Source organism: Puma concolor, chromosome A2 (assembly GCF_028749965.1).
Source record: "Puma concolor isolate L17-30 chromosome A2, mPumCon1.1.hap2, whole genome shotgun sequence".
Lineage (NCBI taxonomy): Eukaryota > Metazoa > Chordata > Mammalia > Carnivora > Felidae > Puma > Puma concolor.
In genome coordinates, this window is record NC_141668.1 from 30,295,686 (window position 1) to 30,308,955 (window position 13,270).

General features: G+C 39.4%; 1 protein-coding gene across 5 annotated transcripts in view; it reads right to left on the reverse strand.

Annotated features, from left to right (window-relative positions):
* The window catches only part of PTPRZ1 (protein tyrosine phosphatase receptor type Z1), a 186,676-nt gene that overhangs the window by 14,812 nt on the left and 158,594 nt on the right, over window positions 1-13,270 (reverse strand). For 3 of the 5 annotated variants that reach the window (XM_086691441.1, XM_086691447.1, XM_086691423.1), the window contains 8 exons: window positions 12,452-12,472; window positions 12,188-12,284; window positions 7,487-7,569; window positions 5,865-5,999; window positions 5,186-5,320; window positions 4,021-4,184; window positions 1,805-1,940; window positions 180-326 (listed from right to left, as the gene is read on the reverse strand). In XM_086691441.1, the coding sequence (XP_086547567.1) occupies window positions 180-326; window positions 1,805-1,940; window positions 4,021-4,184; window positions 5,186-5,320; window positions 5,865-5,999; window positions 7,487-7,569; window positions 12,188-12,284; window positions 12,452-12,472 (918 nt within the window). The remainder of the gene's footprint in view (window positions 1-179; window positions 327-1,804; window positions 1,941-4,020; window positions 4,185-5,185; window positions 5,321-5,864; window positions 6,000-7,486; window positions 7,570-12,187; window positions 12,285-12,451; window positions 12,473-13,270) is intronic. The other 2 variants (XM_086691458.1, XM_086691432.1) reach the window with 1 other exon arrangement.

Here is a 13,270-nt window from a genome sequence, read left to right on the forward strand (position 1 = left end):
CCTTGCTCTCAAAATTAAGATTCTCCTTGAAACTTACCACGTGGCTTTGCCGCCCACTCTAAAGAATAATACACAGCCACTGTGCCAACCGTGCTCTGAACCCGTCCACATGGCCTTGTCAACTCAGACAAAAAGATGCAGGGACACTGAATTGCGTGGTAACGTCTAAGAGGACTCACCTTGAATTGTTTCTCTAGCTTCGTTTTGCCTGTTGGTCCAGGAATGAGGAGCGCATTGACATAGGCATGAATGTGGCTGTCTGGCACCTCAGTCTCTTTACTAAGTATGGCCTCCACCAAAGCATCATGAATGAAAACATACTGTTCCTGGCAAAACAGTGACAATGAGCAACATTACTTCAGGTTTTCTTTACATGTACCTAAATACAAAAATAATTTTTTTCCCTGACAGACAAAAAAAGTTTTACACAATGGTGGGAATGGACCCACAAAAGATTGCTTACTCGTCCTGCGGGAAATCAGACGTAGGAGAGGAGGCAGTCAAGAGAGAACACGACTCTTCTCGTCCCTCCTGTTACTTCTGATGTATTGACATTTGTGGGAAGGAAGCAAAGCAGTGCTCTCTCTGCCCTTCCTTCAAACCTGTGACCCTCCTCCATGTTTTGCATGAGGACTTTGCTGACGTTTATACTCCTCCTGGGTCTTCTTCTGCTGTCCATTCCCAGTCTCCTTTCAGCAGTCATATGTAACTTAGCACAACTTTACGTACAGTTTTGTCTTCTGTTTCCTGTATGCGACTCTTTCTTGGTCTAATCTGACTAGTGTGTCATTTCCTTCATGGAGTGAAGTTTGGTTTAGTTTGATTTTTGCCCACAGGGCAATTTACCTTTGATTGCTCTCGAGCTGCCATCCACAGTTTCCAACTTCAATTCATTTTTATTTCGAAACAGGGGAAAATATACAGATATGCAGACTTTGTCCTGCGTCATGTAAACTATCTATGATAAACTATATGGACTTAAAAAAGGCTATCATTTGAGCAGAATTCATACTTTTAAAATATGAAAATAAAAAAATTATGACAATGAATGCATTTATTCACTCCATGCAGGAAAAACTTGAGGTGTTTGCTAGCAGGGGTGGGCACTGCCTGATCCACTTCTTTTCTTTCTTTCTTTTTTTTTTTTTTTTAATCTTCTCCGCCATCAGTGTCATTCCAAAGATATTCCCTATTTGGTCACAAAACAGACAAAAGGTACCTGGTCCACCTATGACATACAATGCCATTATCTGGTGTTATGGCTTGAATTGTGTCCCCCAAAAAGATATGTCGAAGCCCTAACCCCCCGGTACCTCAGAAGGTGACTGTATTTGTAAATAAGGTCATCGTAGATGTAATTAGTTAAGATGAGGTAGTGACTGTTGTTCTTCCAAGAAAAGGAAATTTGGACACAGAGACAGAAAAGCCAGCCATGTGAAGATGGAGGTAGGTAGATATCGAAGTAAGGCTGCTTCATCCAAGCAACACACGGGCTACCAGAAACTCAGACAAGGGAAGATCCTCCCCTAGAAGTTCTGGAGGAAGCATGGCCCTGCGAACACCTTGACTCTGGGCTTTTATCCCCCAGAACTATGAGGCATTAAGGTTCTATTTTTTAAGCCAGCCAGTTGGTAGCACTTTAATATGGGAGCCCTATGAGACTCATCAACCTGGTAAAACAAGGTCAGGTCCATCCAACTTTAGCATTTTAGGGAGATTTCCAACCCTCAGGTAAATCAAAGTACCCTTTTTGGTGGGGGAGGGGGAGAGCAACAAGAACAGAAAGTATCCTTTTTTCGCATACCTCAGTTTGCACCAAATAATTTCTTTGTGAACGAATGTGTTTTAAGAAGCCGAATATGTTGACAGTCCCTTCCTGTTGAATTTGCTGCAACATACTGTCTAGCACAATGTATGTGCCTGTTCTTCCAACTCCAGCACTGAAGAGAGCACAAAAAAGAACCATTTCAATGTCAAGCGCGAAACATAATTTGAAGATAGGTCACTCCTGGCTGTCTTGCAAATTAAAATAATTTTCCTCCGCAAGCCACTGAGCCACATAATAAACAGTTCAGCAATCCAAAAGGGTAAACAGTTTAGTTGTTAAGCATGATGCTTCAAAGAACAAGTAGTTTACTTTTTATTTTTGGCCGTAGGTCGAACTGTAAAATAACCTATTTCTGTTGGAGATTATTTATTTATTTACTTAGAGATTTTTTTAATTTTCAATAATTATATTTATTCCTCATTTATATATTATACAATGAAAACATTATGTACCAGAGCATAGCAACTAGACATTTAATCTGAGAAAACTGAAAGCATCAGCTTCACCCAACCCTGAAAATAAAAGGTCTTGGGGTCTGTATTGCCAGGTAGACATGTTTGTAAAGGTTTTCATATTAATCAGAAAAAGAATTTGATAAGGCTTTCTGCTGAAAATACCATTTCAGCGAGATCGTGAGGACTAAAGCATAACTTCAGTCATTTCTTTTTTTTTTTTTTTTTTTTTTTATTTTTTATATATGAAATTTATTGTCAAATTGGTTTCCATACAACACCCAGTGCTCATCCCAAAAGGTGCCCTCCTCAGTACCCATCACCCACCCTCTCCTCCCTCCCACCCCCCATCAACCCTTAGTTTGTTCTCAGTTCTCAACAGTCTCTTATGCTTTGGCTCTCTCCCACTCTAACCTCTTTTTTTTTTTTTTTTTTTTTTTTCTTCAAAGCCTCTACAGGAGGGACAGAATTCATAGGCAGGGATTCTTTTCAAACGCTGCGACAAGTAGAAAGAACTAGAGTGGAAAATTAGCACCTGCTCTGTACAATACCCTGGTCCTTCTCCATTTGCTAAGAAACAATCCCTGACCTTCAGAGCTCTTTTTCTTGCATTTTCCTGTTTCTCTCAGCTTATCATCAGGCTAACAGATGAAAAAACTCAAGATAAGTCTCTCAAACTTTGTCTGAGGGTAAGTCCTGAGATAGGTAATTAGAATGTGTCAGATAAGCTGTATATCAAAGGAAAACACTTGCTTCGGTAAGAGCACAGACACTGCTTTGAGAAAAACACCGTAGACAGAAATCAATTTGATTTGTGTGGTCATAAAGTTTGGCACAGATTCAGCACTCAGTAAATGTTAACTGTTAATTTTATTTTAACTGAAAAATATTAGATTAAAATGCCGACATATTTTTTTCTCTTTCTTCAAAATACCATTCTTCCTATTCATCAACGTAGTCTTGGAAATAAAGTAATTGGGTAACGATGGGTTGATAATCCCTTGCTATGATATAATAGATAGAAATTGGGAAAATGAGAAAAATAATTTTGATCCGAAATGATTTAATAGCAACATAAAAGTATTTTGCCAAATTCTTCGCCCTCTATGAGCTTTGGTTTCTCTAATATAAACCTGACATAATAACTCTACAATAGACTGCTAACTCCTAAGAACAGTGGTTATGTCTCAAGCACTTCTTTTTCAAGTTTATTTCTTTTGGGGGGGCGGGGGAGAAGATGAGTGGGGGAGGGGCAGAGAGATGGGAGACACAAGATCCGAAGCAGGCTCTGCACTGACAACAGTGAGCCCCATGCAGGGCTCGAACTCACGAACCGTGAGATCATGACCTGAGCCAAAGTCAGATGCTTAACTGACTGAGCCACCCAGGCGCCCCAAGTCTTAAGCACTCTTATCCCATGACATTATGTTGTAATAAATGTTTAATGACAAAACGCTGTTCCTCCTGTCTCACACATTTAATAAGTTAAAAGTCCAATTCAACAATCAAACAGAATAATAAACATCATAAAAATACCTGGTGCTTTGAAATATTTAGCAATCAGAATCTGAGTCTGGTGCACTCACTCCCCCGTGATCAATACTTTTGAAAATGGGCACGTAGTTTCATTCCCTTTACTTCGTGAAAGCGTTCCAATTCGGCAAAACCTTTGTTCCACGGCTTCCCTTTCTGTCAGCAGAAGCCATTCTGTGGGTTTAGAAACGCACCCCTGAGGCTCACCTGCAGTGGACAACAACAGGCCCCACCGCGTGGCGCTTGGCGTGGGACGCCTTTCTCACAAAGGCCAGCACTGGCAGCGAGTACTCTGGCACTCCCATGTCAGGCCACTGCGTGTAGTGGTACTGTGTCACCACACGCCCATTGGGTCTTCCTTTCTGGGAGCCCTGGAAGAGTTCAGACAGCTTGTAACAGGAACACACATGAATGTGCACGCAGAGAAACACACACATGCACACACCTGGGTCCTTAACTATCAACTTGATTTTGGTGGTATATAAAGAGGCAAAAAACAAAACAAAACAAAACAAAACATCGTCATTTGTGACGGTTAATTTTATGTGTTAACTTGGCTAGGTTATGGTAGTCAGTAGTTTGGTCAAACACCAGCCACACTAGATGTTCCTGTCAAGGTTTGTGTTTTTTTCCAAGACATTTTTTTTTCAAGACTTTTAAAAGATAATCTCTACACCTATCATGGGGCTCGAACTCACAACCCCGAGATCAAGTCGGCTCCGCCGACTGAGCCAGCCAGGTGCCTCCCCGTTGTCAAGGTATTTTTTAGGAGTGATTGACATTTAAATTAGTAGACTTCAAGTAAAGCAGATCACGGTCCCTGATGTGAGCACACCCCATCCAATTAACTGAAGGCCTTAAGAACAAAGAATGAGGTTTCCTGAAGAAGGAGGAATTCTCCTTGAGACTAAAATATAAAAACTTTGTCTGAATTTCTGGCATGGAGTCTATTGCTTAAAAAGTCTCTCTCTCTCTTAATCTCTCTCTCTCTCTCTCTCTCTCACGCACACACACATTTTTCTGGAGAACCCTGATTAATGTATCACTGTTTTTTTCTTCCCCTAAAATTTTGATCTCCCCTATTTCTGGTTGCATGTGCAGGTATCACATGGGGAAGGAAGCTTCCCTTGTGCATCAAATCCACTGCAGCCACTGGCACCATGACCAATCTGGCTCCAAAGCCTTGGCTGGCATTTAGAGACGTAGCAGAAACCTTTGGGAATGAGGTGTGGTTATGATAAGAACTCTCAATGCCTTTAGTTATATTATACACAGAGAGAGTTTTAGCCTCCCCTGAGTTGTGCCATCCACGCACTTAAAAAAAGACCAGATGTATCACTCGATTGATGATGACCTTCATTTGTGGACTCACCTTTTTTATCTTTGTGTTTCTCACAGTAAAACTCCTCACAGTATAATAGGAAAGCATTTGCACACTCTTCTGAGTGACGAGAAAGCTCCCGTACTCTTCACTGCCATCGGCAGGCCAATACTGGTCACATTTTCTCTGCAAAAGAGAAAGTAAAACGCTCAATATAAGTGTTACCCCTGAAATCTGGAGAGGTCTGGCACTGGGACAGGAACGGGCTTCCTGGTTCTTTCGAACATTTCCTTTTCTATGTGATGGGGGAGTAGTTTTGGAGGAGACCAGGGACAAAATTACAGAGCTGAGAAACTTGAGATGATCTGGTCCAAACTTCCCCCTTTCAGATGAAGAAATAGAGACCAGATGAACTGAGTCACTACAAAGTCGGGGTTAGAATCCAGCTCCTGTGAATGAAAATCTGTTTTGCTCTACATTGCTTTGCAATGAGCCCCAATTACTTTTTTTTCACAGTATGAAGAATGCATTTAAGTAGCAGATAGCTTGATTTATAGTGAAACTTTAATTACAAATGTTAAACTCCCCGTTAGCTGTCAAACTTTAACTAGAGAGGAATCCTGATCAGTCTTCACAACCTCACCGGCTTCCTAATGCCGAGCCCATTAAAAGCAACTTAAAGCACTTCTGATTACCATTGTGGGGATGAGATCACAGATTACCTACATACCCTTCCTTTCTCCACGAGGTTTGTTATCATGACGATAACTTCCACGTTATGCTCCCATATCATTCTCCAGAAATCTTCAGCTGTGGATTTCAGTGGGCCTTGGGCAGCAATGTAAGCTTTTGGTCTGTTGTAACCCTGAAGAAACAAATTACAAACATTTTTAACTAAATTGCTCTTTTTATGCCATTTTATTGTGCAATATGTAAGTTTTTAAGGTCAGCATATTTTTTTCCTATAAGAGAAGAACCATAAAAAGTAATCTTGCAATGCTGGAAAACTCGATAGTACTAGCAAAAATAATAATCATTTACCTATGATCTTTGTTAAAAAATATAGAAAGTTCTTTGTGCCTTGGCACAGACACTATTCTCTGCACCTTTAGTCCAAGTACATTTAATCTAAATTAATCTAATCTATTTACTATGCTGGTCTTGAATTTTGTGTATACTGCTTTGAAATGCATATCGGGCATTGGGGCTCAGCTGTCTACAGCAGTCAGGAAGCCTCTGGTTGTCTCCCTACCCTCTCCTTGGTGGTACTAAGCAATGCTAATAACTAATAGCTATCCTTCACTGAGCACCCACTGTTACCTGAGACGGTTTATGAACATGAACCTGCATCCTTAATCTGCATGCATAATGGAAGCGTCATCCTTGATCTGGAGATGAGGAGAAGCTCAGGGGCATTAAGTGGCTTTCCAAGCTTTCATGGCTACCCAGTGACAGGGCTGGGACTCAAAACCAGTTCGAACTCCAAAGCCCACATTGGATCTGCCGTACACATTGCCTCCTCCGGAAGCATGAAGCGCCGCCTCTAACAAAGACACCCTGTATTCTGGGGTGCTCACTTCTTTGAATTAACTGTTCCACACAGCATAAAGCCTGAAGGCAGCTAGACTGCAAGGTCAGTGTCAGGAAAGTAACTGAGCTCCTTTGACATTCAACTGACCACAGTGAAAACTCAGTAAATCAGTCAGTGGTCTGGGGTCCCTGGAGATCGCTAATAAGCCCCACATAGCTGTGTATCCTGAGAAGTGCCAGAGATGATAAGGCTGATAACCAGCTTAGTAATCACATGTCTGCCTTTTAGCCAGATTACCTTCAGAACTTCTCAGTCAGGATTTATTGATCACCTGCTCCTTACACAATATGGTGCTAGGAACTGTGGGATATTAAAAATAAGCATTAGTCCTGACCCTCACAGTTAAGGAGTTATAAACCTATCCAAATGTGTATGTATATATGTGTACATGTACATATATATATACACACACATATACATATATACACACACATATACACATATATATACACACATATACATGTATATACATATATATATATACACATATACATGTACATACATATATATATATATATTCTACCTTGAACGTGCATTTCCAGCCTGAATTACCTCTCTCACCTATGAGAGAAAGCACATATAGGGCTTGAACGTTATTCAATCTGAAATCCTTTAGCTGTGGGATGTCCTACTGCTGATTTGTATTGTTTATTACCTGTCGGATAACATGTATTGAGCACTAGTATAAGTACAGCACAGTGGTGTAATAAATTCATGGTCTAATATAATCTCCATAAACGTCCCAATGGAAGCATGCTTACATCAACATAATTGGCATTGATGTAATCAGTCAGTTTGCCATCTTTCTCAGCAAGTTGTGCAAGCTTAACCCTACTATGATCATCTGTAATAAAAAAAAAAAGAAAATATTTCACTATAGCATGGATGAATTTTCAGCACAAAGGACATTTATGTTTACATAATGGTACATCAAATACAATTAAAATCAATGCAAATATAATTTACTTTCAGTAGGTTTTACGGATTACAGAGGTGACAAATATAACAAGCGCTTCTGTCAACAAGGTTTCTAATGCAGATGATGAGAACAGATATATAGAAAGAATATGTTCAGGCGTCAAGCGTAGTGCAAAGTATGAGGGGGGCACTTGAAGACAGGGATTGTGTTAGTTTGGGATGATAATAAACGTTTTCATAATGGTTGGAATGCGACATTGGCATCTTAGATGGTTTCCAAAGATGGATCTTGGGGCTGTGAACAGTCGACAGGGAGAGAAGAGTGTTGGGGTGTCTTAGAAAGCTAAGGAAGGAAGACAGCATGTGCACTCTGAACTGGAGGCTGGTGGAGGAAGAGAAGGTAGACAGAGAAGGAGAAGGGACTTAGGAAGTTTCTTTGAATGGTTAGAGCAAACAGCTCTTTCAAGGGGACAACCTCAAAGACCTGCTAGTGCAGAGCCAGGCAGGAGAATGGCTGCCCGAGAACAGGGTGCATGGGTCCCACACTGTCTATTTAAAGGGGGTGAAAACTATGGTAACTTTTACATGGTGTACTAAGGCAATTAAGATATGTTGAAATGAGGAGGTTGAGATTACCTTTGGATCTACAGGGAGATTATATGTACTTGGAGGAGCGATATAATAAGAAAGCAAAGTGTTACTAGCAGGAAAATTGGTGGTTTCACGGGGCAGAATTTATTTATTCTTTTCAAGGATGAAGAAGTGAATACAGTCCAAACCATGACAATTAGAGAGACATCCTGATTGTAATGCTTCTGTGACAACAGCAGCTCACCAAGTGCAGGGAATGTATTACAGAAATAGATATATGTGGCAATGGAGAGATGGGCTTGGTGCCAGGCTGACCTGGTGTTTTTGTTTTTTGTATTTTGGTTCTAATACTTTCAGAGGGGTATTACTGGGCAAATTTTCTGGGTTGTTTTTCTTCAAGTCTACAATAGTATCTACAATAGTATTATTGTGCAGGATTATCTTAGGGATTAAATGAACTAATATATTTACAGAGCTAGGCATGAGGAAGGTATACAACAAATGTTAGTTTCCATCCCCTTCTTAATTACCTGGTAGGTGCTTTCTATTTAGCTTTTAGAGGGAATCATTTGATAACTTCACCCTCTCCAAGAAGCAACTGAGTTTTTATGTGCAGCCAGGAGGGTTGCTTTGGTTGAGGGGGACAAACATGAAGCAGAACGTGCTACTAAAACCTTCTAATAAAAATCTGTGTGAGCCCTATAGGAAGGAAGCAGCATCTGTCCAAACTATTTAAGAAAATGTGATAATTAGGGGTGCCTGGGTGGTTCAGTCAGTTAAGTGTCCGACTTCAGCTCAGGTCATGATCTTACAGTTTGTGGGTTTGGGCCCCGCATCTGGCTCTGTGCTGATAGCTCGGAGCCTGGAGCCTGCTTCGGATTCTGTGTCTCCCTCTCTCTGCCCGTCCCACACTTGTGCTCTCCCTCTGTCGCTCAAAAATAAAAAAAATGTAAAAAAAAATTTTAAGAAACTGTGATAATTAAATGTTAGTATCTAAAATATATAAAGAACTGACACAACTCAATCCTCCTCCCCCCAAAATGAATAATCCAATTAAAAATGGGCAGAAGACATGAATAGACATTTTTCCAAAGACACAGAGACCCATGAAAAGATGTTCAACATCACTCATCACCAGGGAAATGCAAATCAAAACTACCATGAGATATCACCTCACACCTGTCAGAATGGCTAAACTCAACAACACAAGAAACAACAGGTGTTGGCAAAATGTGGTGAGATGGGAACCCTTCTGTACTGTTGATGGGAATGCAAACTGGTGTGGCCACTATGGAAAACAGTATGGAGGTTCCTCAAAAAGTTAAAAATAGATGGGAATGCAAGCTGGTGCAGCCACTCTGGAAAAAACTAAAAATAGAACTACTCTACGATGCAGCAATTGCACTACTAGGCATTTATCTACGGGATACAGGTGTGCTGTTTCAAAGGATCACATGCACCCCCATGTTTATAGCAGCACTATCAACAATAGCCAAAGTATGGAAAGAGCCCAAATGTCCATCGATGGATGAATGGAAAAGGAGGTGTGGTATATATATACAATGAAGTATTACTCAGCAATCAAAAAGAATGAAATCTTGCCATTTGCAACTACATGGAATTAGTCAGAGAAAGACAAAAATCATATGACTTCACTAATATGAGAACTTTAAGAGACAAAACAGATGAACATAAGGGAAGGGAAACAAAAATAATATAAAAATAGGGAGGGGGACAAAACAGAAGAGACTCATAAATATGGAGAACAAACTGAGGGTTACTGGAGGGGTTGTGGGAGGGGGGATGGGCTAAATGGGTAAGGGGTATTAAAGAATCTACTCCTGAAATCATTGTTGCACTACATGTTAACTAATTTAGATGTAAATTTAAAAAAATAAAAAATAAAACAAGTTAAAAAAAAGCATAAAAACAAGTTAAAAATAGAAGTACCCTATGATCCAGCAAGAGCACTATTAGGTATTTACCCAAAGGATACAAAAACACTAATTCAAAGGGATACATGCACCCTGATGTTCAAGGCAGCATTATCTACTATAGTCAAATTATGGAAACAACCTAAGTGTCCACTGACTGATGAATGGATAAAGAAGGTATGATATATATACCATATATATATATATATATATATATATATATATATATATATATGCTGCCTTGAACATCAGGGTGCATGTATCCCTTTGAATTAGTGTTTTGTGTGTGTGTGTGTGTGTGTGTGTGTGTGTATACATATATATATGTATATACACACACACACAGAGATATATATATATTACACATACATACACACACACACACAGGAATATTACTCAGCCATAAAAAAAGAATGAAATCTTGCCATTTGCAATGACATGGACAGACGTAAAGTATTATGCTGAGTGAAATAAGTCAGTCAGAGAAAGGCAAATACCATATGATTTCACTCATATGTGAATGTAAGAAACACAACAAAGGAGCAAAGGGAGAGAGAGACAAACCAAGAAACAGATTCTTAACTACAGAGAACAAACTGATGGTTACCAGAGGGGAAGTGAGCGGGTTGGGGGGGGGATGGGTGAAATAGGTGATGGGGATTAAGGAGAGCACTTGTGATGAGCACCAGGTGTTGTGTTCAAGTGCTGAATCACTATATTGTACACCTGAAACTAATATTATGCTGTATGTTAACTAACTGGGATGTATATAAAAACTTCTTTAAAAGGGGAGTACGGTTTCATTGGCTTCCAGAAACTAGAAAAGAACTGGAATTTAAATAACCAAGCTGGTGTTCATAGGATTCAGGGACACCCACTGAATATAAAAGTTACGAGAAAAGGTATAATTTTCAGGGGATGGGATGTGGATGGATTTCAAGAAATGGAGGGGGAATATAAAGAAAATAAAAGGGAACATATAAACATGAGGTGCTGTAAGAAGATAGAAGGAAGACTGTAATTTCATAGGAAAAATAGGTAAATTTGCATTAAACAAAAGAGACAGCTGGTCATTGAGGAAAAAAAGAAAGAACAGAGAAGGAAATAAAGGGAAAGAAAGAATAAAAACAATCCAACTAGGGGCCCCTGGTGGTTCAGTTGGTTAAAACGTCCAAATTCGGCTCAGGTCATGATCTCGCAGTTCGTGAGTTCAAGCCCCGCGATGGGCTCTGTGCTGACAGCTCAGAGCCTGGAGTCTGCTTCGGATTCTGTGTCTCCCTCTCTCTCTGCCCCTCCCCTACTAGTGTGTGCGCACTCTCTCTCTCTCTCTCTCAAAAATAAATAAAACATTAAAAAAAAAAAAGAAACCAACTAGCCCTTTGTAGGACCCTGGGACAAATGGCAAGAAAGGGAGGAAAAGGGTAGAAGGAACAATAAAATCTAAAGAAAATCTCATTTGATTAGTAAACTCACATAGAAGTAAACAGATCTGAAGTGAAAATAGGAACAGGGAATATAAATAATGACAGACACTGTAAGAACAGATTTATAGCCCATCATGTCTGAAGAAAGGCCTGGATTAAAATTTCAGTTTGTTTTGTTTAAAAGAAACATATCATTGGGGTGCCTGGGTGGCTTAGTCGGTTAAGCGTCTGACTCTTGACTTCAGCTCAGGTCATGATCTCACGGTTCTTGAGTCTGAGCCCCACATCGGGCTCTGTGCTGCCCGTGCGCAGCCTGCTTGGGATTCTGTCTCCCTCTCTCTGCCCTTCCCCTGCTTGTGCTCTCTCTCTCTCTCGAAATAAATAAAAATAAACTTAAAATAAACCTATCACTAATTGCAGAATGTATTTTAGTCAGAGCAGTAGAATGCTATGTACTGTCTAACAGAAGTCTTACTGCCTGATGCCAAAGCCCCTGACACAGCTCTACTGAGGTCTGCCGTCAGACTGCCGGACAGCGCTGAGTAGCACGAGAGTGACCATGATAATGTCAGGGCTGCATTAAGGAGATACTTACAGGCTACGATATTTATGTAGCGGTTCTTGTGCTTGTTGTCTGGGTGATTGGAGCTGTCTGCTGTGATACCTAAGTCCGCAGTACAGCCCTGCACCTCCTGTAAAGAAATTTATGTATAACATTTTAACACATATCCTTTCAAACAAAGTGCCTTCAAAATATAATGTAGAGGACAAAACAAATTAGTCTATCCCCCCCCAATTTTTTTTTACATGTTATAACTATTTCTTGGCTAAAAGAAAATGCAGTGAAATAATGCCTTACCTGGTAAAACTCTTTCAGTGTCTAATGAGGGAATGAATGCCAAAAAAGTAAAGAAATCAAATTCCACAGCACACGACAAATGAGAAAAAAAAGCGTTCATATTAGGTTTACAATGGAAAACTATGATCATGCAATAAATACATTTGTCAAATAGCAACAAAACAGAATGTTTCAAACAGTTGCATGCAAATAGAAACTTCTAACAGTTTGGAACCTTAAAATTATGTAAAAGGAAAAAAATAACACTTTTAAAAGGGTACGGTGGTATAATAATATGATGAATATAAAAAATGCAGATGAGAAAAACCATATATTTGATGGCACATTTTGTTGGATTAGTCAGATTTGCTAATATCCAAATAACATTTTATTTGACCACGATAGCACTATTTGAAACTCTGAATTAGTGACACATATATATATACATTTTATTTATTTAGGGTAATTTTGAAGAGTAAATATCTTCCTATTTGGTGGTCTGTAACAGATTTAGCGTTGTGAGAACATTACAAATTCTTCTAAATTTTTTTTTATCACACATATTATATCATTTTGATTTTGATAGCATTACTTTCTACATATTTAATGAGTAGACTTCTTTTTAATTTAAACTTCCATGGGTACAGAAAAATTATTTCTGCCAATTATCTTTTAAAATGAATTAAAATCCTTTTCAGAGATGATTTCTATCTAAATACATTAGGTAGGAATTTATAATTATTTAGCATTAAGATAATAAGATAAAACCTTTATAATTTTTGAGAAAGTATATAGCCCAAATGTGAATCTGACTCCTGAGCAAATGGCCCAGCCTCTGTC